We start from the raw sequence: 27,817 nt of genomic DNA, 5'->3' as shown, positions 1-27,817 counted from the left end.
CTCTGCGAATGTCTGTCAACTTTGGATGACTTCCAGGCACTCAATGAATTTTTTCTGCGGTCTCTCTTGGTGGTATATTGCAGTTGGGATCCTCTCCTGTCGAATGAGATCTTGGCGAATTCTCTACGATTTTTTTTCGCCGAGTTATCGAGGTCTGAATGAGAGGTGAGACTACGGGCTCAGAATCACGCAGTGGTCCAGGGTCTGAAAAAGTGGCCAATCTTTGAACTGCTGTATTTCGGTCAAAAAAAATCGTAGGGACGTGAGCCTGGTCTCATTTTAAAGGGCAAGGCCTCTACTTTAACATCCCTGAGCTGACGTTGGTCGAAAAAAATTCTTCACTCCACGATCCGCCGAGAAAGAGACGAGGTGGTTTTTCCCTCGAGTCTTTTTCAACTTCAGAGAACTGTTAAGAAAAATTTCAGAGTAGTTCAATTCAGGTACGTTAAAATAGAGCCTTTGCCCTTTAAAATGAAACCAGGCTTGTTCCCGTGCGATTTTTTTTGACGCAGTTGCAGCAGCTTAAACTTGAATAATCTTAAGCCCAAAATTAGCGATCCCTTAATTTTGCTGCTTAGTGTATCATCAGCGATATTTATGCGATCAGATCAATGTGTGTGAGAAGTATGAGTATGAGAGCAATGAGGAATTCGTGGATACGCGTTTCGCGAGTATACCTGTATACGAAAAGGACAGGACTGTATGTACGATGAATTCCAGAAGCGATCGCAAATCGAATCTTACTAAAAAATTAGATTTATAGGCATTTTTTCGATTGTTTGTCTGTGTCCTGATAAAATATTGATAAGATTATAAGAATTTGAACAAGTAAGATCGATTTCTGATCACTGCGCAGCCGTGTTAGCAAAACATAAAAGGTATAAACGGTAGAGGATAAGAGAGTAGATTACGCGAAGAGAACGACGTCGTATTATCGCATGTCGCATCAGGTCGGTGCCAAACAGTCGCAAAGTCCTCCCTTGGGCCTGGGATCGGCTCGTCTTGTCACGACTTGACGACTTTCGGACCGTCCCGCTGCTCGTGCATCGATTACGACGATTGGCCATGATAGCGGTAAGTCGTGATGGACAAGAACGTGTCTGAGGCGTACAAGAACGAGAAGAGAGTATATATGTATGTATGTAGAGATAGATATATGAAAAAAACATAATTGGATGATAAAAACATTCAGTGAATTAGAGCAGAAATGGCGGTTAAATAAAAAATGATGATATAACATATGTATAATATAGAACATACGTGAATGTACAGATTGAAAATGGTGCATTTAGTAGGTACGTGATGTAACGTAAAGAGAACAAACATTCCGTATAATTGTGTGAGTGAATGTACACAGTTGAAAGTTAGTTATTTAATCGTGTATATATACTTAAATACACAGACTGAACGAGACGATGCGATTACGGAATCTAAAATGTATCGTCAATCATTCGTTTTTTTCAGAAAGTCGATGGTTCACGACACATTTCAGGTTTCGTCGCTAACTGGCTCTCAGTCAGTGAGTAAGTACCGCGAAGGAAGAACTTATACATTAAAGAAACTATGTAATCAGTCCAAGAGTCTCGCACGGCCCAATCTTGCTTCGTATCCTCGATCTTTCGAATATCAGATGCCTCCGAGATTTCAAATTTCAAATACTTCAAGGTTTGACATTTCTGCACGTTGAAACTGTTCAGAATTACGATTTCCTGAACTATTCGTTCGAAAAGAAAGTGGTAATTAGTCTTCACTCCTACCGCTTATCCCCTTTCCTCGCATAAATGAATGAGTGGAAGTGTAGGCGATCGAGATGGAGGTGGGCTATGCGTGACTTTTGTTTCGAATTCCGAAATTGTGTGATATACGTACCATAGCTTTCCCGAATCTGCACGATCTCCAGCAGGTGTATAAACACAATGTATATACGCGCATGTAATTGATCAAAGGTGCAACATAATAATGATTGGAGGTTACAGATTTCGCGCAATAGAATCTGCTGAGGTTGCAATGCTTTTGCTTCTTCCCTAGCCATGTCATTCAACTTTCTCCGTTCGATTGCGCGAAATTCCATCGGTAACTGACGCAAAGAAATGTGCTGGGAAATCAGTAGAGAACATCGACGGCACGCTCGCTCCATCTAAACGAATCGTTCGGCTCGACCGATAAATATTCAAGGGAAAGTGTAGATGTAGCGATGTATTAGAGTAGAAGTGTGTTCCCTCTTGATTTCAAATGACACGCAAGATGAAAATGATCACTGTGTCATCAGGCAGCAGCGCCTGGATCCATGTCTGCAGCCATTGAGTTAACAGAATTTCTTTAAGTGGACTCGAACAGATAAATCACTGCTAATGACGGTGTTGATGTTGTAACTGTTGTTGTTCATGGTAATGATGATGACGATGGTGGTGGTGATTGTGAGAACATAAGAGTAGTACGTATCCTAACAATGTAATGGCTGTTATAGTACACAGTTTTCGTTAAACGGGATGAGTGAAAAAGGGCCGAATGAGGTCATGAAATTTTTTCCCCTATTAGTGGTGCTAAATGTGGTCTTATTACCTACACATCCAAAGCAGCTCATTCCACGCATTCCAATCGCAGCACTTTAGTCGTTTCTTTCTCTTTAATCGATTCGTTTCCTATCGTTTTCGTTTCATTCACTTCGCGTATATTCCCCTGCGTTTTTTCCGATCAGACGATCTGCGTTTAAAGTCTCCGTCAACGTCCCGTCGTGTCATCGATTGATCCGCGGAGTGCAAAGGGGAAGACAGAAGAGGAGGAAGAAGAAGAAGAGAGAAAAAGAAAGAGAAAGAGAAACAGAAGCGAAAAAGAATCGTGACATTTTGATTTCGTGGTAGGGTCTCGTGGGATCGAACCATATTTTTGCATATACCGTTTCTAGGAGACTGATATCTGTGTCGCATGCTTTGTCATGGGTACAGTCACGGTTTGACATACTTCATTGACTTTCCATAGACGTATCTTTCGATCAACACTCGACGTTTAGCCTGGAAATCCTGCGTTTGAATCTTTACTCTTGTACCAATTACTAATCACGCAGTGATTTGTACTAATTACTAATCTATAGCAAAGAAAGGGAGGTAGCCATCGTGAACGAGTGGGAACGAGGACGGAACAGCATCGTCGCGATGCTTGGCGTCGTAGCTCGAATAGAAATTTCGATCGAGGGCTCGCAAATTGAAACGGATCTCGAGTAATTGCCTCGAGGATGAAGTATGTCAGTCGTCGAATGGATCGAGGATATAGAGCGCGGAGGAAGGGAGCGTTCATCGAATATTAACGAACGGTGGGTCATAGGAGAGAAATGAGAGAAATGAGAGAAATGAGAGAAACGAGAGAAACGAGAGAAACGAGAGAAACGAGAGAAACGAGAGAAACGATAGAAATGAGGCACGTGGAAGGGTGCTACTAAATTTCACGGCAAAACATGTTGATGATGAGATAAGAGGTCTAGTGCTGGTGCATCGTTTAATCGAAAATGTTTCGCTTTCAGAAACTGACCCACCTGACTCGGACGGCCAAACACGTCGATGGGAGAATACACGGACATCGGCAGTGCACGCTTCTGATGCAAGAAAAGAGAGAAAGAAAGAATGAGAGTAGCAATGATTACTTGTCGATTCAAGTAAGACGCGTACTCTATCCGGCTTACATCGAATGACCCTTCGAGTACAAGTCTCGATTCTCTGTCCCCTTTCAAGTAGATTACCTTCTCGCTAATCCGCGAATGCCGTTCAAGCCACGTAGACTTCATCTAAGTCCTAAATCTAACAGGCGCACACACGAAGATGCACAAAGTTTGGAGAATCAAGACGGATGCGACGTCGCCGTGGTCCTTCCTAAATTTCAGAGTCGTTCAATTCTTCTCCTACTCGTCTAGCCTTCGTCTACATTCTTCTTAGGTGTTCAACATTCAAACTACTGTACTCGCTCGAATTTACTGCTATGTAGGTGTACCTACGCGAGATTAGCCTTGCGGTTAACTGCGCTTGCAACTTGGTTAAACTTCCTACGTCGAAAGCGGAATCTTGGTGGGTCAACTAACTCGGCGTACAAACGTCGCTGCGAGGATTTAGCTCGAAAACTCGTAAAAAGCATCGAAAATGCGTCGTACGGTTTTCCAAAGCGACTTCGCATCCGAGATCGATGAAACGGGGAAGAGCTACAGTCGCGAACGGCATACGACTTTTACAGAGTTCGACTACGACTCGTCTAATACGAATAACGCGCAGGATATGCGGGCATAGTGGCTGGCGGTGCTCAGAGAACGACGATGACGTTAGAAATACATATTTGCTATGTGACTGTGCTAGCGGAGCAGCGACAGTAGTGTTACGAGTGTAAGCACTGCTATAGCATCGATGGAAACAGTCCAAAAGCTCGCCTTTAACGCGATATTTCAATCTCTTCCAACGATCGCCACATACTCGATCGAATTTTCCATGCTATCTCTTCGGTTTGCTTAAAAATCCTCTCGAAGAATGGAAATTTTGCTAGCGCTTTTGGACGTTTCGCACGAGAGGAAAGAAGAGGAAGTGCACGCATGGCGGAGGTGACCAGGCGACCACCGCCTGCTGGTTGCCTCAACCATCGTGCGAGCGAGCAACAAACAGGAGACTCATGACGTGCTACGTATGACGTGATCGCGGCATGTGCGTGGCTAATCAACGGACTATGAGTGTGCTTGTATTATCGCTGAACGTGTGTTGTTCGTGTTTGAACGTGACTTGACTGAACTCGAAGCGTAGGACGGCGAAAAATCGTTTCCTGCGGTTTCTTCTCCCCGAAAGGAAGCGAGTACCGAATCGTTATCTTTCCTTTTTATTCCCGATCTTTTCCCAGAAAAGAAATGATCCCAAACCGTCTGTCCGTGCGAAAGTACGGTGTTTTCGAAGCAACGATAAATATCGGCACGCAATCGCGTGTGCACGTGTTGGTCGTTGTAATCGAGATCAGTTAATGTGCCCTCTTTCCGTGAGAAGGGAGGCGATTTCTTTCCTCTTTTCCCTTTACCCCTTTCTCTCTAGACGCGTTGCAAGAAGGCGAGTACGCAAGGGATGGCCGAAAAGCGTGGAAGAACGCGGAGCAAGAGACTGAAGCCACTGGCAGCCCAACAACACAATTTTCTACTTGCAAGCAACTACGTAACAACACTGGGCAGCGATTAAACGCATCGATTCCGTATGGGCGCGTGCACGCGCACCTCTCATCGCGTGAACACGCGTGCACGCGCAAGTGATTGCGTGTACGTTGTCCCTTGGACGAACGATACGTGATATGTACATATACGTAGATGAGCGTGACATAATCGTCGATCGAGTGATTGCGATACATATATATACATATCTACATCTGTATATAGATATATGTATACGCGTATATTGAATAATAATGATGATAATAGTAATAACGATAATAGTAATGGCAATAATGATAATATAGTAATAATATATGTATATGAATATGCCGACATGGATAGAAATAGCTTAAGGACCTGCTTCTGGGCCATCGACTGCATCTGCTGGAACATGATCCTTTCCTCCTCTTTTCCTGGAACAGCAGAAAGCAACGAGAAGCTCTTGGAAGTTCTGCTCCTTTTCCACAAATTTCGACAGTCCCTATTCCTTTCGTTTCGCGTGACGATTCACTTGGATGGAAATTTTCTTTCGTCGATATTACATAGGAAAGCGGTGCGCTACTAGAGGAATCGTTTTATGTCCCTTACGTTCGCGTTCCGAAGTTATAGCAGAGATTAATGATCTGGTTATCTTCGTCGCAGCCTTGCTCACGGTAATACATCGCGTGACCACGCTTTGCTAACCCCGATCGCGAAAAATAAGCGGCCACATATCACCGGTATTACATAGGCATATGTATGCATTGCCTCTTTAACAGACTGTCGAAAGGAAAACAAGTGTACGGTAGTGAGTTTCGTATATTCATCGCAATACTAAAACTCGTGGAAATGGAAAACGACGATTCCAAGATATCGTCAACAGTTTCCCCTTATTCAACATCATTTTCTACTAATTCACCCTTCCTACAGCTTATTCTTCGATATACCTACGCACAAGCATTTCGCAATGAGGTATCGATGCGCTTTCGTGTGAAATATCCCCTTCCTAACTCTCGCAGATTTATAAAGCGTAGGATACACGGTTAGCATTACCGAAACGATCAACAAATTTTCACCCATTTAAATTTTCGAATTTTCGAATTTTCGAATTTTCAAATTTTCAAATTTTCGAATTTTCAAATATTCAAATGTTCAAATGTTCAAATTTTCAAATTTTCAAACTTTTAAATACTCAAATTTTTCAGGTGTTTCAAATTTTACAACAAACAACAAGTACGTATTTCACTACTTAATTACATAAGATCCATTTTCATCAAGTTATACTTCGAGTATAACCATATTTTACTTTTTCAATTCATTCGCGTGGAATAAAAAAATTCAAAAGTAATTTCTCACCCATCCCCTTATTTTGGAGCATCTCGAGGAGCTTCTTGATACTTTCATCCCGTGCTTGTAGAGTCTGCTTCTGTGTCTCTATCCTAAGTTCCAATTCCTGCAATAAATAAAAAGGAAAGTTCGCTTTCTGATTATTCGTACAAGTGAAAATATTCCTCATTAAGACCTAAAATTCACCCCAGAGAACACTTTGTAGACCTCTGAACGATTGCAACTTCGAAACGTTCACACGTAAAGACGCTTTCTCGTTCGAACAATGAAAATAAAAGGGGAACGGTGAAAATGGAGTCGGAATAGTTGGAAAATGCTCGATTTATGTTAGGTTGGTAGGTAGTAACGATGCTTGATGTCCGTGTAATGAATTTAAACCACCCTTCTGACGATAAGAACGCAATTACTTTGGAATTAGACAGCCGCTGGCTATCCTTTCCCCTTTTCTAGCTAACGAAGTAACATCTCCTATCTTCTATCTAGAAATTCTCTCTCTTATCTGGCGTCAGACAGTCAATTTTTCGAGCTCCCTAATTTTCTTCTAATTTCGCTAATTTCATTAAACGCTGCCCAACCCGAAACAATTGTACTTGTACCGAAGCGGGAGGAAAAGTTATCACGCAAGAAAATGTGGCTAGAACGGTGGCTAGTATGATCACTAGATTCGATAATAAAGGCCGCAGAGACGTAGCCAGAAAGCGACTGCATAATTTGGCCAACGGCCAAAGGCGACCAGTTGCTTCCAGCGCGTTCAATGCACGTTTGACCTGTCCGCGTGCAACACTTTCAACGAGAACGCGATGCTTAAACTCATTCGACAGAATTTTCGATCAACGAAAGTCTACTCAAAGGTGAACTTAGAAACCTTCGACATCTGTACGTTCGCAGTCATTCAATAACGGCTCTTTTGTCCTCGGTCAAACGTCTTTAGTTTTGTCTTAGAGTCAAATTATATCGAGATCGATATCTATAAATATTCTATAGATGCTGCGAACCAGTGTTGAATCGTCGTTCAACACGGTTACGTCGCATAATGCCTTTCCGATGTTATTCGGAGAAAATGGATTCCCTTTCGAAACCGCTGGTCTGTGACCAGTGAACGGAGTTATTGCGGGAAGCTGATACCTCTTGCCAACATTTCCGGAAGCATCGTGAAACGTTGGCAGACAATCGGTCGTTTACCTCGAATAAGACCTAAACCTCTCGTCTATTTCGGTTTCAGCATTCTACCTAGCTGCTGCTCAAGCCTCGAACCACGCCACGGAATTTAGATAGCTTTCATCAGTGGAAATTGAATTAAAAAAGCTTACCTTTATCGTGTCACGAAGTATAGCGATCTCCCGCGTCAGGTGTTCGTTCTCGTTGTACAAAACTTCCATTTGCTGTTGTATTTCGACGCTTGGCCCACGCATTCTCATTCGAAGTTCTTCCTCCAGCTGTCGCACCATCATACTTTGTTTCTGCAATACAGGACAAGAACTATATTTAGAAGGCACGACCCCTTTTAGTTATTTCAGCTAGTTCATTTCATTTCCAGACAGAGGAGCAAATTATTCAACAAACAGTTATTTGGATCTATTATCGCCAATGGCCAACGACGTGGACAGGAGATGACCAGTTGTTTTCACGAGGAACTTACTCATTGTCATTTACTCGGCCCCGTGTAAGAAACGCCGTGTCGCGAGATAGGGTTTACGCGATCGTTAATAGGATCTCGTCTTAAGAGGGGCTTCGTTTAAACTTTAAACCTTCCATCTTCCATCCTCCTTCATCGTCCCTGCTTCTGCGTTCGATCCGCCTCCTAAGTATGTCAATGGACGGTACCAATCGCACGGGTGAGATCGGGTTCCGCGTCGAGGGTTAATCGAAGGCTAATCGTTTCGAAAGCAGAACACGCGACACTCTGAAATCGACACCACGCTCATCCCTCGGGGGAATCGTAACACCCTCGGTAGCACCGTTGCATACATTTTAACGACAACGTTCACTTCTGTCCAGTCAGTTTCTCGAGGTCATTGTACGGCTATTCATTTTTTTTTTTTTTTTTTTTAACCACTTATTTTGATATGCACGTTGATCGTAAATAGTACGAGCTAGATATGTATCTCGTCCACATTGTGAGCATACACGAAACTCCTACGGCTACGACTACCGCTCATCAGCGATGCAAAAGGGACTCGTACTTTTTCCACTGTTAGAAAATGCAAGAGAATCTGGTAGATGAATTTTAATAGATTTTTCTCACGCAACCTCTACCCGAAGAGGAAAATTTAGCGCGGAAGTCGAGCCGAATTTTCTAACGAGAATAAACGACTCGCATGGAAATCAATGACGTCAAACACGAAGGACAACGCGAAGCATAAAACTGCAACGCTGATTCCGACGATGCAAATTCCCCTGACCTAATTCTCACGATTTTCTCTGACCCCATTCCAGCCGTGTATGTAGGCCAGCGCTCCATTTTAAACAGGGAATTAGAATACTGATATTGGCATTAGTAGCATCGTTGGACTGGCTCGTAAAAGAACGATAGATACAAGCGTAGATGCCTATATTAGGAAAGAAACGCAGACTAGACGAAACTACCCCGACGGATACCTATGTATGTAGCTTTACATACATGCATGCAGACTTGAGGAACGGAGGACTTTGCCTTTGCGGTGACCCCGCCTAGCCGAGCTCACTGAAGAATCGATCTACGGTGCGACGACCCCAAGAAACTAAAGACTGCTTCGGCCCCCGCGATTCTCGAAATCGAACGAATCGTAAACAGCCGTCGTTCAATCCGACCAAGGGTGCTAGTTCGACCAGAAAAAATAGCAGGGGTCTGCGTTGAACGTGAGAAGCAAAATCTTTGGCAAGCAGCTTCTTAATTGGCCTAAAGCGAAAATCTCTCAATAATTTTTTCTTGCCCAGGGAAGAGTAGACTGGGCAGAAAAACTGGTATGGGAAAAAGGGATAAAGCGACACGACAGGGGGAAAAGTTTCGAGTTACCGACCTTCGGAAACTCTTCTTACAGAGCTTTTAACGATCTATCGAGACGAGCCTTAGACGATAGCAGCTCGTTTCACCGTGAAAAGTCTTCCATCAAAGTGTCCGCTTTTCTGTGAAACCCGCCACCCAATCTCTCTCAATCCTCTCTTTGTTCCAGTCAACGGTGCTGTTATCGATCGAGGGTGACAGCCTGAACTTGGTTTTTAGAATAGCGAAACGCTTTCGTTGGTCTGGGAATTTCTAATGTCTTTTCTCGGCAGTCTAATTCAAGCCTATCTAATACAGCTTCGCGCCACCAGTCCCCACTACTTCTAGAGTCGAAGAATGTTCGCTGATGTCTGCCTAGGGAGGTGTTGATGGAGTAGAGACCGCGATAGTGGAATCAGAGTTGCTCGTGAAAAGAGGGAAGGAAAGATGAGAATAGGGTCACGCAGAAAATAAGGGACAGGGTGAGAGTAACACCCTTAAAGAAGAAGTGAAAAAAAAAGAGAGGCAGAGGAAAAATAAGAAGAAACAGGTAGAGTAGAAGATCAGAGGAAACGAGATGGTGGAAAAGGTAGAGGGTGAGAGAAAAGATAGTCAGAGAGAGCTGGAAGGGATGAATTACTGTCGCTCGATAACGCCTCTGCTCTGCTCCGTCAACGTTTTCTCTCTTTTTCTCCCTTGTTTTTCTACACATTCATACGGTTTTCATCTCTTCGCCTATCTTTTATGTTATCGATTCACGATTAATAGATTTTTATTATAGTGTAAATAGGTAGTGACCTATTTACATTCTGCCCTGACGAATAGCCGACCGTAAAGCCTGTTTCGTAGACCTACATGGTGTCTTGGTTAGGTCCATGTCAGACGACTCGTTACGATCAAACGAACGCCCCGGAAATAACCCTTCGAGTATCTAGGCGCATTGTAAACTACACAGACAGACAGACAGACAGGTGATTGGTAAATTGAAGCGCGAAGGGAAGCGGGTCACGAGTAGCAGGAATTTTTCGTTTCGACTCGGTCGACCCGCATGTCACCCCCACAACTCGCGGCATGCACCCCGCAACTCTCACAATCAGTCCTGCTCGACTGGCGAGCATGTATGTACAATGTATGTACAGATTGCTCGTTCGCGTGGACGAATAAAACGTCACCGATAACGCCGGCCGGAAGTATCGATCGTAAAACACCGAATAAAAGTAGAATTTACTGTGTCCCCGACGTAACCTACATGCTCCAGAGAACGATCTAAATATACCAGAGACGATCTTATTCTGTTTCATCCGGCATTTCATTAATTATCAGACTTGCATACATTTTCCTGAGTAATTCTGGGGACTCGTGAGAACACTTGGAAAGGTCTATCGCCATCCACGTGGATATATTGTAGAGCGTTTCATGCTTAAGGCACAATTGCTTCACGATTTAATCGCGAACTCGGTCAGGAGTATGAATCGATCAAGTAGTACTTGTCATCAGGTTTGGAAAGATGCATGGTCAATATTGTAAAGACGAGAAATGACAGTGGGAGGAGTAATAGCTAGAATGACAGCTGGTCTGCTGTAGAAATAATGCTGGGTAGCGAGATGCAACTCGTTTCCTCATTAACCCATCGTTTGCAGTTAACAATCGCGTACGCAAAGCACACACGCGTTTACGGAGAACGAAAGAATTATGAAGTAAATAATTTGCGAGGAAAAACGAGCAGAAACCCTGTCCTTTCCTTCCTTTTTAGTTTGCCTTTACTCGGTACAGTCGGATGGAAAATGTGAAATATTTCACGAGGAAGCAAGTACATAATGGCTGGCAAGTGTGCAAGAGCGAGATGGAAGGTTGCCGTGAGAATGCTGTTCGGGTCGCGTAAAGTATATACAGCAGCGTACACACACGTCCGTCTATATCGATCGGCCTAAATATATCGAGGCGGATTATTAGAGGGAACCTATGCCACGCGGTCTAACTATGGCACGGCCGCATTGTTCTTCGGGGTTATGCTGTAGAACGCGTATCTGTCGTGAACTTTGAAAATAAATTGATTGATTGGGGAAAACATATTTTCACGCCACACGCATTCTACAGTTTTATCCGTATGCGTATTTTGCGAGTGTACTGAGGAACCAAGTCGATCATTAGAGATAGACCTTCCATCTCGAAGCAAGCGTTACGTAACGAGAGCCTTCAGGTTGCTGAAGGCTTGATCTTGTAAGGGATAAAGTAGGTGAACTCTTATTTCGAAGCTTTCGAGTTTTCGCGCTACATGCGCTACACGCGCGCAGCTGTGAGACGTTTGATATATCATCCTAAAAGATGTCTAATAAAAGAAAAAATAAAGTCCAAAATAGAGCGAAGACGAGGGGACGTCTGGACAGAGTGAATGGTTCCAGAAGCGAAATTCTTTGCGATTTTCAGTGAATCAGGCCACCTAAATCAGACTTAGGAGCAAAAATAATTCGGGTTACTAGGTTATCGATTCCAGAAGAAAAAACTATGATCTCGAGAGTTGCCGTCTTTAGAATCCTTTCCATTTGATTCTTCTGTAAGACTTACTCATTGAGAGCGATACACTTTCCGTACAGCAGAATGCATCGTGAAACTGTCAGTAGCACAAGCTGTACTCTTAATACCTAAAAGTGCGAGTAAGGTTGCGCTGTGAAGTAGCACAGTCAGATGACAGGATAGAGGGGAACATATTCCCACAGTCAACGAGACGAGCTAAACTCGTTTAGCGGAATTGAAAAGAATTCGAGGAGAACAGATAGGGGGAATGGAGACGGAAGACTGAGTCGCCACTTGCGAGAACAGCATACCAAGTGAACGAGAAAATGCACAGAGGATTCCAGTCTGATTTGGTTGGAAAGGCTAATGAAATTCAAAGACGTTGGCTGTGGTTTTGACGAGTTAATAGGGAACAGGTCGCGGAACAATGGTGCAACCATGATCGAGAGACAGAAGATGGGAGGCAGTAGGCAGTATGTAGACGGCTGTCGTTGCTGGGTAAGAAGAAGAGGAAGAACGCCTCTTGGACGTGCTCGTGAAACGACAGACGGTAGATAAAAAGGAACAAACGTGGGCAGACGGCCAGAGAATCTGACTCTCAGAGATTCCTCTACTGTTGGTGGCAATGACTCATGCACTGTCAGCCTCGCCACCGATAAGGTGGCCAAAAATATGCTCGCGCGTGCAACACCGATGAACTTTGGCAGCTATCTTTCGTTGGATTGATAATGCGTGCACCGTATCGATCGCTTGCCTCCGAAGCGACCGAATTTACGGTAAAGCTTCAACATCTTTGAAAGATGTCGGGTAGCAGTGGGTTCAAACGTAAAAAGAAAAAATCAGATTCGTTACGCAAGTTTATGGGCGAAAGACAAGGTTCCTTAGGAAGCATAAAATTCTGTCCAACAATATTATATAAATATGCGACGGGCTTCGCGACCGGTTAACATATTGATCCATCCGTCGTCCCCGAAGGCAATGCGTACGCGTCTCGTTCAAGGAAACTCCGAAAGAATAAGTAGTTGGCAGTGAAATGGAACTTGTTGCAATAGCAATCGAGGGTAGTAAAATTTGTACCGGGTGTGATAAGAGGGATCAATTTGTTCACACGTATATATTCGATGGAGCAGTGGTTGGACGCATCAAGGAACTAGAATGCTGTCTGGAACGCTCGATTATTCGATTTCGCGCCGGCTAGACAAAGAAAGTGCATACTCGTTGAACCGTTCCATCGGTGGCTCCCCCTTCATTTTTGACCAATCGATAAACGCGTGTTTCACGAGATGTCGTAAAAACGAGGTCCTCGGGGGAAATCTGAGGCTGAAGATCAGACCCGACGGTGAATCAAATGCGAATTTTTCAAGAGCGAATTCTTCTTCGACCTTGCGACGACCCGTTGCGTCGACATGTCGCAAAACGAGAGAATCTAGAATGAGAATGTCGTTTAACGGGAGATGTCGTAGAAGCAATCAGCGCGACGTAGATGCAGTCCGATAGGAACAATTCGACCTAATCGCTTCGACCTAGATTCCACGCGCGGACGTCATCGAAACCGACTGCGAGAGAGCGCTCGAAAGGGGAGAAAGGGGGTGAACGGGGGTGAACGGAGGCGAACGGGGGCGAGCGGGGGCGAGCGGGGGTGAAAAGGGAAGACAGGAGACAAAGTGGAAAAAGTGAGAAAAGTGGTGAAAGAGGAAATACCGAGAGGAATACCGAGAGGAATACCGATCGCGTTTCGATGTTTCTAGCATCGTCCTGTCAAAGGGAAGAAAGTTTAAAGTAGAATCGGTACTGACCTGGTTCTCGGAGTTGAGCAGCTTGAGCTGTTCGTTGATGAGGCTGTACTTGGTGCTCTCCTCCTTTCTCAACGCTCTCTCCTTCTTAAGCTCGGGACTCCAGAAGGTCTTGATGCTGTGCATCGAGCTGCCGAGCTTTTGGTTCGTCAGCTCGAGCTCCTTCTTGAGGTTCCCGAGCTCTCGTTGGAGATCGTTGTTCTGGTGCTGGAGCTCGCCAATATAGCCACCGCTGTCGCGCAGCATGTGAGGGTTCGGGCTCTGCCTGGCCGATCTCGATCCGTAGAGCTCATCCTCGAGATAAAGTCCACGGTCGCGGCTACGTTCTCGCGGATCCCGTATCGGCACGAACTCGCGATCGTGATCGAGAATCCCGGCCGATGCTCGATCAAGGCTGGTGTACCTCGCCGACATGCCCGCCGAGCTGGACATGGCGGGTCTCGAGGCGCTTCTGGATCTGTGATGTCCGCCCCCACCGCCCCCGGTTGACATACTCCTGCCCCTCTCCTCGAGCCTCACGGGACTGCCGAGGTCCTCCTCGCGGGAGTAGTACGGGCTGCCCAGCTGATGGTGATGGTAGCTGCCGTATCCGAGGTGCTCTGGCGAGTTATTGCCGCTGCGAGTGCCTCTCTTCCGACCCAACGGGCTCCCACGGCCGCTCGCGTAACTCCTCGATGGGCTGCGGTCCACCGTGGGCAGCTCGGCCACGCGACGACCGCTTCGAGGCGAACGTGTTCCGCCTCCAGGTCCGACTACTCCGCTTCCGCTCGAATACGGGTCCCGAGACATCCTTCCTCGATTTACCGACCGACTTACCGACCTTCCCCTCCTCTACCCTTTCGCTTCGTCGTTCGGTGCCGCTGTCGCTGCCTCTGCAAACACCCTTCCTCTCTCTATCCCTCTCACCCTAGACAACCCTCTCTCGGTCTCTCCCTTTCTCACCTTTTCTCTCCCTTTCTCTCCCTTTCTCTCCCTTTCTCTCCCTTTCTCTCCCTTTCTCTCCCTTTCTCTCCCTTTCTCTCCTTCTCTAACACTTTCTTCACTGTTGGATCGGTCAATGATCAACCAACCTGTGCTGTTCGCTGTTCGCTCTTCGCTGCCTCTAGATTCCCTTCCTTTCACGTTCTCCTACACGTTCTCCTACCTTCTCTCATGGTGTCTTCGGACACACGTGGAGATTCTCGAGCTACCGGAGTCTGACTCCGGTCCACCGGACTCTCCACGATTCTGCCAAAATCACGATCGAGCCTCGATTTTGGAGCGGAAGGTGGCTTCTATTCTACGCGGAAACGTTCGTGCAACGGCGAGCATCGACGACAACGCCTAGGCTCGTCGATCAACGAGAGTCCCGATTCGGTCTGTGATCGATCTGCTTCTTCATCGTTCGCGGATGGATCGAGCCACCGTTCCTCCCTTCCTGTTCTTCCTCTTCTTCCTGTTCCTCCTCTCGTTCGTTCAGGATCCACCTTCGTGTCCGTATCGTGCGCGTGGCCCGAGCTGTGTGTGTGTGCGTGCGGTCACGACCCTCGTACTCGACGATCGATCTTTGACCTTCTTTCGCCGGCAAAGCCCATCGAGTGGAGACAGAGAAGAGAATAGAGATCGAGCGGGAGAGAGAAAGAGAGGACGATCCCGTTCCGTTTCCTCCAAGCCGATCCGTAGCCGGCTTTTTCCCCGTTCCCTTCCGCTCTCCGATCTCTCCTCTCTCCCTCGCCCTCCGTCTCGCGATCTTCAGCGCGAGGGTGAGTTCCCGTGGTTCGGTGTCCAGCCACGATAACCGAGTTTTACACCACCGTCTCGACAAGCAGCAGCCTCGGCGCGTGCGTCGATGCGTGCCCGACCGAATATTTTACGCGCGTGTGTTTACTTTAGCCGTGGATTCTACACGCGCCGTGGCGTTTCCGTTTCGTCAAACCCACACCTCGACTTCCTCCTTATCGATCTCATCCTCGCGTCTCTTCTCCCTGGTCCCGTCGTCGTCGTCTCGTTTCGTCTCGTCTCGTCTCGTTTCGTCTCGTCTCGAATCGCCTCGACTCGCCTTGCTCCGTGTCTCGTTCCTACCCGTTCCCCGACTTGCTTGCCGCTCTTTCCGCTCTTTCCGCGCTTCCAGCGACGACGACGACCGCGACGACGACGATCAATCCAACGATCCAACCTACCGTCCGAACCGCCACTATCCACCATCCACCACGACTTGCCACCGCCACTTCCGTGCACCGCTCTTTCTACCGCTATCCTCACCAGCCAGCGTCACCGGCGCGCACACACCTACGCACCCTCTCTCTTTCTCTTTCCCTCTCCTGCTCCAGCTTTCCTTCTCTTCCTAAAATTTCCTCGCTCCTCGGCCTCGTTCTTCCTCTCCTCGAGTCTGGAGACTGGAGACTGGAGGCTGGAGAGACGAGCGAGTGAAGCAAGAGATGAGGGCCACGCGTTCGCACGCGTCTGGCGTCTGAGAAAATGCGCTTCGATCACTGACCGCGCCGCCGAGATCCACGCCGCGCCGTCACCAAACCACTACCGCGCGCACTACAGACTACTCCTCGACCAGCGGAACGAGCGAACAGCGAAACACCCTGTCTGTCGCTTCATCGACGCCGGCTGCTCCTGCCTTTTTCTTTCCTCTCCCTTTCTCCCTTTCTCTTCCGTTCTTTCAGTCCTCGCCACCACCGTCACCACCGCCCAGAAAGCCCGTGTGTCAAAGCTCCCTTCCCCTCTTTCTTCTCTTCCTCCCCTTCCACCCCTTCCTCGGTCTCGACCCGCGGCGTGTACGCGCGCCACTACGCTCTCACCACCACCACCGGCTACTACTACTATCAGCGATTAACTCGCTTGTGCCGGTAGCGCCCTCCCTGCGACGAAATCGACGTCGTCACAACCGACTACTACTATCGTGTCCACGATACCGGCGCGCGGCGCGGCGCGACGCGGCGCGGAGCGGAGCGGCGCAGCGCATTGCCCGTTCGATGCTACCCTAACGCTCCGAGACCGAGGAGAATATGCCCCACCTAGTCAGACGAGTCCTCCCTCCCTCTCGCGCAGATACGCGCATGGATCCATGCTTGGACGACGTGCGGCACCGTCGAAGCGGTTTTCGACCGGACCCTTCTCTTGCAATTTCGGCTTTTAGCGTACCGTCTGCCTTGCTAATGCACTTTCCTTTAAACGGAACTTGTGTCTTGATAAACAGATACCAGCTACCGTACCTACACCCTATATTCAAACCTTTTCCTGGCTCGATGATTCTCTCTTTGACCACAGACGCGACCAATCGCGATCTTCTAAGAAAGTTCAATGAAATCAGGCAACAATCTCTAAGAATAATCGGAATAAGGAGACGAAATCAATTGTGATTGGCGTCATTGCAATCTCGGTAAAAGAAGATGAGAACCGTGACGAATTTCTTTCACCTCGATTGTCAACGATTGAGCGATTCGTGAATGGGAGAGTCAAAGACTGTCCGACACAACGACACACGGACGGATCGCAAGTGGCGACAAGTCGGTTAAGGGTCCCTGCCCTCGCGCCTACTTCCCGGGCCGTTTCTTTCCTCGTTCTGCTGCTGTTCAGAAAACTCTAACGATTCTAGAACTGTAATAGGTAGCATAGCTGAAAAATGATGGGTACTAGGGGGTTGCTGCGAGATAGTCGAACGCAAAGGGGCGCCTCATTTTCGTCAGCCAGTACTGACTACGTGTTCCACTTGCTGGTTCCTCACCCTTCCCTTACCCTTCAACGACTGCCGAGCCAGCGTACGACATCGCAATCAATGAAACTACGATTCACCGAGCAGTGCCGTACTACGGATTGGTTCTTGCGACTTTGCGGTTCATCAAACCACAGAGAACCCGCATATGTAGTTCTTGAAAAAAAAACGCGAGAGAAAATGTCTGTCTTACCCTGAGCCCATGTTTAGGTGAATATGTTAGGGTTTTTAAACTGACGCAAGGACAATTAATTAGCTAATTCATGGAAGATCGATAATCACTCCAAGGGAATAATACACGAACTGATGCGATATACCCTTTTTAGTAAAATCAATTATATTACATTCGTGTATCCAACGTATTTAAATGTTAGTAGATTACCTGTGCAATTGCTTCAGAAGAAAATGGTAATCCATGTTCGAAAGGGCATTGACCTTTGGCCATATCGCCAGCAGATTGGTCACGCATTGATCTTGATTCCGTGCGTCACTTCGAACGTGTTTTGCATAAAATGTTATGAACTCTTGGAAAGCGTCATAGGAGTTGCGATGCGATTAGATGTCGAAAAAGAATTCGTGGCAGAAGGAATGATTTCGAAGCGTGAAAGGATGGCGCGCGTGTACGTCCACTTTTTTAAGGACACGAACGAGCCATGAACCCGCTAGTTGCGTCCACTTGACCGTGAACAGTCCGTTTCGTCTAAGCGACGAGAGTTAATTGGCGCAGGCTAAGGTCGTCACCACTCCTGTTACCGTAGCCATCGTTCTCGGTTCGCCGCCGCGTTCAGTAGACGATGACCACTCGCTGACGTCGCGTCGCATCGTTTCTCTTTGGATACCGAAAGCACATTCCTTGAACGAACATGTGGAGGATACTGTTTAAATCGTTGCCACTGTTGGTAGCTGTGATTCTCTGTGAGACATACTCCTTGAATCCTGACCCAGGCCCCTGGGTCCAACCGACGAACGGTGAACCTTGGCCGCTACCAAACCTCAGGCGTCTCAACAATGCCTTTTATTTCCTAAGAGCTTCCACCTTTCAATTCAACGTGAGTAACTCTTCCCCGAGAATTTAATTGGCCTTACGTGCCAACCAATTTGGAAGACGTGTCCCTCCCCACAGTTTACTTCATTTACACATTCCCCAATCGTTTCCCTGATTCACGAAGAAAATAGTTCGCCTTACTCTTATTCCCTTACTAATTCCACATTTCATACTAAAATACTGCAACATTGACAATACAGGTAGTAGGCGAGACTTGCGACATAGTGGTAGATGCAATTGAAAGATATAAAGCGATCATTTTAACGGAAGCGCGAATAGCAAGGATGTTCTCGCAAGGACAGGCTAGATCCTCTGCGATGCGAGATAATAGTACCGTCAAAGGTACGCTCACAGCGTTGAACATTCATTTGGGAGAGCCTTGCGAGGAAGGCGGTAATCACTGGCCGTATTTGGAAATGAAAGAATCATGTAAGTTGTTTCGAACTAAATCAGAATTCGAATAATTCCTTGCAATTTTATAAGTCAGATTTCTACTTATCGGAACTATTTGTATAACAATATTTCTTGCACAAACAAGAGATACTGTCTCAGCACATACCATTAAGCGATACGCAAGTAATCGCGCGTTCGAGATTAGAGCCAAGGATAATAACATAAGCAACTAATATTTTTTCCTTATCTTATTGAATTTTGAGGTCAAGTCAAGAGTCTGTAGAAAAAGAAGCTATCTCGAGCGATTATACGCGAACACTTTCTTCGAATTGATTTAAGCTTTTCCGCGTTCTCGTTTACAAATTGAATAGACTCGAAGCAATTTCATTTTCATGAGTTTTACAGATACTCTCAGTGTCAACGAGACTTCGACCGTCGCCAATCTCGTGGCTGAATCAGTATGGGGAATTCTTCGAGGACTCGAGACGTTTTCCCAGCTTTTATCTCCAAGTGGCGATGGCTCCAACGTAAGTAAATCTTGACACTTGGATGTTATTTCAGAGTTTTCTATGCACGCGATATCTGAGTAATTTGTGTCGCAGCTGAAAATAAGATGTCAAACGATCGTGGATCGACCGAAATTACCTCACCGTGGACTCCTGTTGGACACGTCACGCCACTATCTTCCTATTTCTGATATATTACTAACTCTGGATGCCATGTCTTACAACAAAATGAACGTTCTCCACTGGCACATTGTCGACGACAATAGCTTTCCATACCAAAGCTCCGTTTTTCCAGAATTGTCTGCCAAGGGAGCGTACCATCCTTCGATGATCTACACGTTAAATGATATCCAGAAGATTGTCGATTACGCCAGATTAAGAGGCATTCGAGTAATGCCAGAATTCGATACCCCTGGACACACCAGATCCTGGGGATTGGCCTATCCCGATTTGTTGACTACTTGTTACGGTAAATAGGTTACGAATCCTTGATTTATCTAAAGCTATAGCATCAAAGATGTTCCATTTTGATGGCAGACTCGAGTGGAAAGGCAAACGGCAAGCTGGGTCCAATGAATCCAACGAATCCAAATTTGTACGACTTTTTACGATTTCTACTCTTCGAGATCGTGCAAGTATTTCCGGACCAATATGTCCATTTAGGCGGTGACGAGGTGCCGTTCGACTGTTGGAAGAGTAATCCACAAATTAACCAGTATATGAGCTCGCATAACATGTCCAATAATTTTGCGCTCCTCGAAGGAGAATACATAGCCGAACTTCTTCGAATCACAAATTCCCTGAACGCCAACACCATCGTATGGCAAGAGGTGCATACCTACAATAGGCAAACTAAGATCGTAAATTAACCTTCGTTTTTACATGGCAGGTATTCGATAATGGAGTGACCATGCCAAACACCACAGTGGTCCACGTGTGGACAGGTCTCTGGTCCAAGGAACTCGAAAACGCGACCAAGGCAGGACATCCAGTCCTGCTATCCGCTTGCTGGTACCTCGACCACATCGCTGGTGGCGGTGACTGGAAGAAGTTTTACAAATGTGATCCACTGTCGTTCAATGGCGCGGCGAACGTGACGCATTTAATGCTCGGTGGCGAGGCTTGCATGTGGGGAGAATTTGTCGATAGGTGATTATCGTTTCCATCATCCTGGCAAAAATATCTAACAAATTAAGCTAACGTCTAATGCCTTGCTTAGACACAACGTGCATCCAAGGATATGGCCCCGCGCTAGCGCAGCTGCGGAACGTCTCTGGAGCAATGCGAAGCAGGACGAGAATAAAGCTGCCCAGCGTCTCGAAGAGCACGCCTGTCGTATGAACAGACGAGGAATTCCAGCCCAGCCACCGAACGGGCCTGGTTTCTGCTTGACATAACATCTGGATTTCATCAATATGTATTTTCATCCTCTAAACAGCTCTCGAAGAGTCTTTCCTCATTGCGCGAACCAGCGAATTTTCTCGCTTCTATCCGAAAGAAGTTTCATGAATTTCCAATTTCTTTATTAAATCATTTATCTAATCAGATCATCTCCTGCGTAATTTTATAGTTTGTAAATAAAACGCACCCTCGTTTGAAAAGTGCACTATTCCCTCAAAAAATAAACCGAGCCGATATACACGGCTGTGGGTGAAAAATAGTCGGCCATGAAAAGAGCAGAAGATCTGGTCGCCTGGAAACGAGTAAATAGTTCGCCCTGTCGGGGGCAAACGTTTCATCTGGTTTCATCTTCCGTCCACTAACGCAACAAATTCCAGTGATTGCGGACGATGCCTAGGCACGCCGGCTTCGTCGTTTCTCGTTGGACCATTGGGCCCCATCCATTCTCCACAGCTTGACGATATTCCCCTAATTTAAGGATCTATCACGGAAATGCCTGCATAATTTCTCCAACCACGCCAGCTTTCCACTAATATCACCATAATCAAGTAATTTTATTTCCTGTTCCTGAATGAGCAGCGGTAACACTTTTAATTCTCATAGGCAGAGGGTACACAGAAATTACCATCGTTATGAGTTGCTCAAAACCATCTTGCTGTGTTCCCCTGGCATGCTGTCCCCCGACACCCTGTGTACCCTGCGTACCCTGTAGACCAGCTTGTCCACCTCGATGCCCTCCTAGACCGACTCAAACAACAGTAAGTTTCAATGGGAATACATTTAATGTCTCCACTATCTTACTAGTCTCTCACAAATTGCGTTCAGTACAAACTTACTGAGTGTAATGTACAGCGGTCTCTCTCAAGACTGAGCAAGCAGTTTGTCGTCGCGACTAATCTAATAACGCCTCAAAATTAGGTTTACCTACGGCCTTGTCCACCTTGTCCACCGTGCTGCCCGCTTCCTTGCCCACCAAAAGTGGTCCTGTCCTGTCCCCCGCCCCCGCCGCCCTGTCCACCTTGCCCTCCAGCAATAGCTTACGTTTGTACCAAGAGACTGGTTCCAGTTATGCCCTGTCCACCGCCTACGCCTCCAGCTTGCTCTCCTTGCCGACCAGTTTGCAGTTAGTTATCCTTTTTAATTAACATTACGACCATCGTTTCTTAAAATTAACTTCAACCTGTTTTCTTTCATTTAGTATCTTACCCTCCTTGTTAGTGGCCCAATGAATCGACTATCCATTTTGCACTCGAATATTTTTACGTGGAGATCCAACGAGAATACGACGGAACGGCACAGGTACTTTTTTGCTACTAATCAATCTAATATGTTTTCTTGAATGATGTTTTTATTTTCAGAAAAATTATTGACGAACGCTAAGCCTATAGCCTTATACTGAACAAATTATTGCGCGCGACAAATGAAACGAAACCAATGAAATAAGAGAAAATTATTCAAGACTCGAATTGAATTGACCTGGATTTGATTAAATTCTGAATTATCGTCTCCCAACTTTTCGAACACGATTGGTCTTAATTTTGAATTCGACTTTACTCGAACGTGCCTTAGGATTTTATCTCGATTATTAGATACTCGAACTATGATACTGAAATTTGTCTAAACCAATTCTGAACTATTAGAAATTAGTCGCGAGAAACCTGGTAAGACAGATCATTGTAAATGCGTTAAACTCGGAAAGTCCTTCTCGAATTAACCTACTGATTAGCGACGAAAGAAACGAAGGGACCAATTTCTGACAAGATCTGAATATGTTTGAGAAATTTCTTCGTCAATGCCGCCGATATACAATTTCCTATTGATAGTAAAAGCTTGTGTAGGACAAATATATTTTACCCACTTTCTACTTTGCTGGAACATGTAGTTTTATCCCCCAGAAATATGTGTTTCTGCAAGTACAGAAGTTGGGAATGACTGCCTATCCAGAAAAGTGAAATAGCAGAAATCATTGATGGAAATACAATATTTCACACACTGAGATTTTAACAGGTTCTTCTGAATTCTAGCAAACGAGCGTGATTACGATGCAATCTAGCATTTTGACGTGTTGATCGCAATGGAAAGCAGGTACCATTCCTTTTTTTTGCTGTGATTTTTTTTATGAATCAAGTCACGTTGTCAAGATTTTGGTACAGTTGCGGTAACGAAATGACTGACTTCGTCGTACCACGTTCGAAGGATAACAGCCTGATCCTCGAAAGAAGAAATCACATTATTAAATAGTTTGGCATTGACGAATGAAATATTAATTAAAGAATAAATATCGCATTACAGAAATCTATTAAGGACTTATCGAAAATGTATAAACTTGTAGGTACAAGTGATTCACAATAAAGACAACAATATTGCATTTAAATTGATAATGTCTTTTTTATTATTCCCCATTATCTTCGACAATCATTCAGTAGCAAATATAGTTAAAAAAAATTGCTTTCCACTTTAAACTGGTATTAAAAATTCATGTGACTAATCGTACACATTTGCCATGAAATAGCACGCGAATGAAGTTGGCGAAATCGAAAATGTCTCGAGATGAGTCCATGGCAACAGCCTAGTGTCTCGTCAATCTTTCGTCTCCGATTTTAAAACCTCAGTGAACCTTAGCTAATTAGAGATTTCCTTTCGGCGGCAATGTATAAATCGAGCTAGAAAATTGCCAGATATTCTTAGTACGCCTACAATCAGAATCGCAGCAAAATTCCGAAGAAAGATGAACAAGAGGTAGGATAAGATAGCCTAGAATTTCAGCGGCAGATCGTTCCAGGCAGATCAAAATTCTTTTCCAATTCACAGTGTTGATACTTTCATTTCAATTTTTGTATTTCCCGGGAACAGAATTATTTTTCTAAAAGGTTTAGATGATTAAAAAACCTTTGAGTCTAGAAAGGCTTCAGCGGACAGAAACGTAAAGCAAAAGACACCGTCGAGGCGTCCGAGCGCGTCCAGCTTGCACGCGAGAACCAACACGGTGCAACTGAGGCAATCCAGGCCCGAAAAGACACCATCCTCGCAGCATTTGTCACCCTTGGACCCGAATGATTCTTCCAAGATGATGAATAAGACTGTCAATGCGTGTATCCCGAAGACTCGATTTGATTCCTGCGACAAATCCAGGGAGCTAAGGTCGTGTTCCTCTCCGAGACTCAAGTCCTTCCCAGCAGAAAAAATAAATAAGTTCAGCAATTCTCCATCTTTTACTCCTGACCCTATGGGTGCTATTATCGTTCAACAAAACCCTCGAGAAAATGGCACCCTGATCGTTAGTGGGCCCTCTGATCAACCACCCTTGTACAACGACAATGGTGGACAGGGTGATGCGGTAGCTTCGAAGCAAATGTTGCACCAGCAACGACACCCTCAAGTAAATGGCTCAATTTTTCAGCTGATATTCTCACTTTTGCTTCGTTATTAATGAGCGTGTTTGTTTAACAGAATATGTACGCTGGGGGTCAGCAAATGGCTGTTCCTAATCAGACGCACCCACGATCTGAGTGCTTGCTGCCACAGCAGGGTCTCAATGGTCAACCCCATCGTCCTTTCGTACCCTACCCACGTGATCAGTCTCCGAGAAAGAATCCTGCCTCGAACAATGAACAACCTGTAGCAATTTCACAGTCATTGCAACAGCAGATTCCGAATAATTCGGGATCAATGGTGGATCAAGGAAGAGGCAAAATCGAAGAAGGAGTCAACGCTATCGAATGTCCTGACTATGAGAAACAACCGATTGGTGGGCGTAACGCGGCACTGTACAGGCAAATGGTCACAGCAAATGGTCATAAGCAGCAAGACCAGCCGCAGTCTCAATGGGCCAACAATCGTCAACAATTCCATCCGTATGCCCAAAATAATCATTTTCGACCTAATCAGGTTCAGCCGTGCGTACACTCTCCACATCCTCAGCAGCTTTATCAGCAGCTGCAACAGAACACAGCCCGGCAGCAGCAGATGCAGCAACGAGTAATGAATGCTCAGATGCAGATGATGAATAGTCAACAGCAAGTCCAAGGAAATCAAGCAGTTCCTATTTGCAACGAGCAACTTTCCAGAGGACGAGTTCCAGAGCGAGGAACTCAAGGCATGACTTCCCCTCAGGAGGCAGCAGCGAATCGGATGAAAAATCAGCGAATGCCTGTTCAACAGAACTACCAGATGCATCAAAGGGATTTGGAATACACGATGAACCCTCACAATGGGTGGGCGACGAACAATCGTGAAACAGTGCAACGCCCAAACACAACGGCTCCAAACCAGCAACAGCAATTCGCGGTACCTTATCAGCAACAGCCTGCGTATCAGTACCAACAGCAGTTCAAAAATCCTGGACACGGGGCGAATCAAAGCCAGCAGCAGCAGCAGAATCAGCCAGGATTCGATCAGCCTGCGAATAGTCAGCAGCAAGCACTTGTGCCACAAGCGAATGATCATGCTGTGGCGCGAAATGGCAAGAATAAAGCTCTACAGTTCACTGCAGGCATGATACGCGACCAGGAAAAGCTGGTGGCCACCATGAAACAGCAAGGGGTACCTCTAGAAATAATGAGGAGACAATTTGACGCGTTGATGAACGAGCAACGGAGACAATTGGAATACATAGAGGAGATCCAGAGGCAGGAGGAGGCGGCGGAAGCAAAGAGGCCTGAACCCATCGCCCGCAGAAAAAAGCAGACAGATGAGAAGCCGGAATGGATGATTCACTTGACACCACCGCGTTTATCTTACACGGAATTGGAGAGGCTGTACGAGGAACGAAAACGGAATGAACGTCAGACTCGGCAACTCGAGCAAGTTCAACAACAATCACAGCCACAGCCGCAACCAAATGGAACATCTCACCAACATACTTCCCTTCAACTAGCAAACCAGCAGCCTCCTAGCTTCTGGCAACAACCTGCTGTTTCGCTACAGCACTCACAGCCTCGCAGTGACTCGTATGCTCAACCTCTTACGATTCCACGAAACCTTAATGCAAACCAGCCTGCTGTCAATTACCAAAATTACCAACATCAGCAGAACGCTCCTGTTTATCGCTACGCACAGTATCCTACGCAACAACAGCAGCAACAGCATCAACAGCAGCAACAGCAGCAACAGCAGCAACAGCAGCAACATCAGCAACATCAGCAACAAATGACCGATTCACAGTACCAACAGTATCAACACATGTATCAGAATAGCGCGCAGCAGGGTCAGGGACATTTTCCAATGGAACAGCAGACAAGATCGACGGCAGAACCGTCAAGTTTGTTGAAAATGCGCATGTACAAAGAAGTGATTCGTCCTCAAAGACGCAACAATGGGTTGCAGGATCCAGAAGTAGCGCGAAAACAGCTGAAGGAACTCGAGACATCGGCAGAAGTGAAGAAGGGGCTGGAGTACTTGGCCAATTTGGCTTCGAAGAAGGCAGTGGTGAAATTGAATGGGATCCAAGAGCGCAACGAAATGGAGCACGAGTGGCGAGAGCGACTCATAACGTCCAATTACCAATCACCACCGAAAAATGTCTGCGCCAATGGCTTGGAAAACGAAAGAAACCCGGACAATCCTCCTCCACAGCGTTTGTCGAACATGAAGAAGCTGGAACAAGAATTGTCAAGGGAATATCCAAGGCAAAAGCAGTATAATTCGCTGAATTGTTATAATGTCCAGGCAGAGCGAGAGAATGGGACTGTTGCAGTGGATCGACAGGTTCCTCTAGCCCAGCAACAACAGTTTTCAGGACACAATTCGGTCGGGGCGGTAGCCTATAACGAGAAAAATCCTCTGACTGCTCGAGGCAGCGCAATGCCGTATCGTGTAGACGGAACATACCCTCAGCACTATCAGCAAATGCAGCAGTATTATCAGAACGCGTGGAATATGGCGAGGAACAGTGGCGAGGGCGACGTAGGATCAGTTCAGAAGCACAACGCGCAAAACAAGGGAAGCTTCGATCGAGCTGGTGGAGACGCTTGCGCGAATGTTAATATCGTCGCGAATGGGCAAACACCAGAAAATAAAATGACGTTTCAGCCAATGCACCAGAGCCAGCCCGAGATACACGAGGCAAGAACCATAGGAGGAGTCAAATACCTAGCGAGAAAACAAGATTACATGCCAAATACGCACTTCCTGCCGCCAGACGCTTTAATTGCGCCCAGAAACTTACAGCCTCCGATAATGATGTACTAGATTTTCTTTTCCTTCTGTCGATTATTTTGCTACGTCTTGATTTACATTTTTGTACTTCGTTTATTTATACACTTGTGAGTTTTTTAATCGTATATTTTGTAGTCAGCTACGTTTTTTGGAAAGCAAGAGGCCTTTCCAAAAGAGGTGGCTGATCTTTTCAATTTTTATATGAATTTTTTGTTAATAAAATGTTGTATGTTTTAGAAACTCTAATTTTTATTCACGATTTCCGACAATTATCCTTTTTTCGCTTTAATTCATTCGGACGCCACCAAATACATGTACCAGCGTTCATTTTTTCCTATCAAAAATACATAAATATGTACAAATATCGATTTTCATTTGTCCCATACAAATTTTCATTTCAATTTTTATCCAATAGCGAGAGAAATACGAAATTTTTAGTATTCATTTTCCAAAAAATACGACAAAATATGTGTAAAAGACAGAAAGGATATCGCAATTATATGCAAGAGATGCTCAATATTTTCGATGAAATACAATGTCTGTGAGTAGTATTGGAGTTAATCACATATTCGACTAAACCAGCCATTACTGATACCATAGACCCACTTCTGCCATCTGAAAATAGTCAATTTTGTCAGAAAACCAGAACCTGAAGTATGTAACGTGAGGTGTCCACCGTTCGGCTGCCCTCGAGGACCGTGTCCAGGCATTTCCTGCTACAACGGCATCTGCGATCCTTGCGCCGTTTCTAGAATGCCGTGTTGCCCACCACTTCCTCACCCTCCTCGTTGTCGCGCACCTCCGTTATGCTTACTTCGAGCTTACGCCAAGGCGGTTGGTTATCCCCCGGAATCGTG

At 45.8% G+C, this 27,817-nt stretch overlaps 3 protein-coding genes across 7 annotated transcripts in view; 2 read left to right on the top strand and 1 right to left on the bottom strand.

Annotated features, from left to right (window-relative positions):
* The window catches only part of Brp (ELKS/RAB6-interacting/CAST family member bruchpilot), a 38,189-nt gene extending 23,644 nt beyond the window's left edge, over positions 1 to 14,545 (bottom strand). For all 5 annotated transcript variants that reach the window (XR_013002323.1, XM_076382234.1, XM_076382235.1 and 2 more), the window contains exons 1-4: positions 13,760 to 14,545; positions 7,798 to 7,947; positions 6,497 to 6,593; positions 5,519 to 5,574 (exon numbers count right to left, since the gene is read on the bottom strand). Coding sequence is in view for 4 of the 5 variants with exons in the window: in XM_076382234.1 (XP_076238349.1) it covers positions 5,519 to 5,574; positions 6,497 to 6,593; positions 7,798 to 7,947; positions 13,760 to 14,545 (1,089 nt within the window). In the remaining variant the exon portion in view is untranslated. The remainder of the gene's footprint in view (positions 1 to 5,518; positions 5,575 to 6,496; positions 6,594 to 7,797; positions 7,948 to 13,759) is intronic.
* Positions 14,546 to 18,268: 3,723 nt separating this feature from the next.
* Positions 18,269 to 20,953, top strand: LOC143181748 (beta-hexosaminidase subunit alpha). The gene is made up of 7 exons (XM_076382327.1): positions 18,269 to 18,508; positions 18,705 to 18,933; positions 19,303 to 19,424; positions 19,500 to 19,872; positions 19,941 to 20,233; positions 20,293 to 20,552; positions 20,623 to 20,953. The coding sequence occupies exons 1-7, from the start codon at positions 18,323 to 18,325 to the stop codon at positions 20,798 to 20,800; spliced, it is 1,641 nt and encodes a 546-aa protein (XP_076238442.1). The 5' UTR covers positions 18,269 to 18,322; the 3' UTR covers positions 20,801 to 20,953.
* A 2,401-nt stretch (positions 20,954 to 23,354) lies between these two features.
* Positions 23,355 to 26,993, top strand: LOC143181452 (uncharacterized). The gene is made up of 5 exons (XM_076381834.1): positions 23,355 to 23,376; positions 23,435 to 23,543; positions 23,706 to 24,183; positions 24,255 to 25,844; positions 25,917 to 26,993. The coding sequence occupies exons 1-5, from the start codon at positions 23,355 to 23,357 to the stop codon at positions 26,991 to 26,993; spliced, it is 3,276 nt and encodes a 1,091-aa protein (XP_076237949.1).
* The last annotated feature ends 824 nt before the right edge of the window (positions 26,994 to 27,817 follow it).

The sequence above is a fragment of the Calliopsis andreniformis genome, chromosome 7, assembly GCF_051401765.1.
Source record: "Calliopsis andreniformis isolate RMS-2024a chromosome 7, iyCalAndr_principal, whole genome shotgun sequence".
Classification (NCBI taxonomy): domain Eukaryota; kingdom Metazoa; phylum Arthropoda; class Insecta; order Hymenoptera; family Andrenidae; genus Calliopsis; species Calliopsis andreniformis.
Note: the sequence above shows the minus strand (reverse complement) of the source record. Positions and strands in the feature narration are given on the sequence as shown.

What these genes read in the sequence shown, in the direction of transcription:
- LOC143181452 (XM_076381834.1), top strand. Translation starts at nt 23,355, where the DNA reads ATGAGTCCATGGCAACAGCCTA. An exon ending in CGAAGAAAGATGAACAAGAG is followed by an intron (nt 23,544 to 23,705) that starts GTAGGATAAGAT and finishes CTTTGAGTCTAG; the next exon opens with AAAGGCTTCAGCGGACAGAA. An exon ending in ACCAGCAACGACACCCTCAA is followed by an intron (nt 24,184 to 24,254) that starts GTAAATGGCTCA and finishes TTTGTTTAACAG; the next exon opens with AATATGTACGCTGGGGGTCA.
- LOC143181748 (XM_076382327.1), top strand. Translation starts at nt 18,323, where the DNA reads ATGTGGAGGATACTGTTTAAATCGTTGCCACTGTTGGTAGCTGTGATT. An exon ending in CTTCCACCTTTCAATTCAAC is followed by an intron (nt 18,509 to 18,704) that starts GTGAGTAACTCT and finishes TTGACAATACAG; the next exon opens with GTAGTAGGCGAGACTTGCGA. An exon ending in CAAGTGGCGATGGCTCCAAC is followed by an intron (nt 19,425 to 19,499) that starts GTAAGTAAATCT and finishes TTTGTGTCGCAG; the next exon opens with CTGAAAATAAGATGTCAAAC.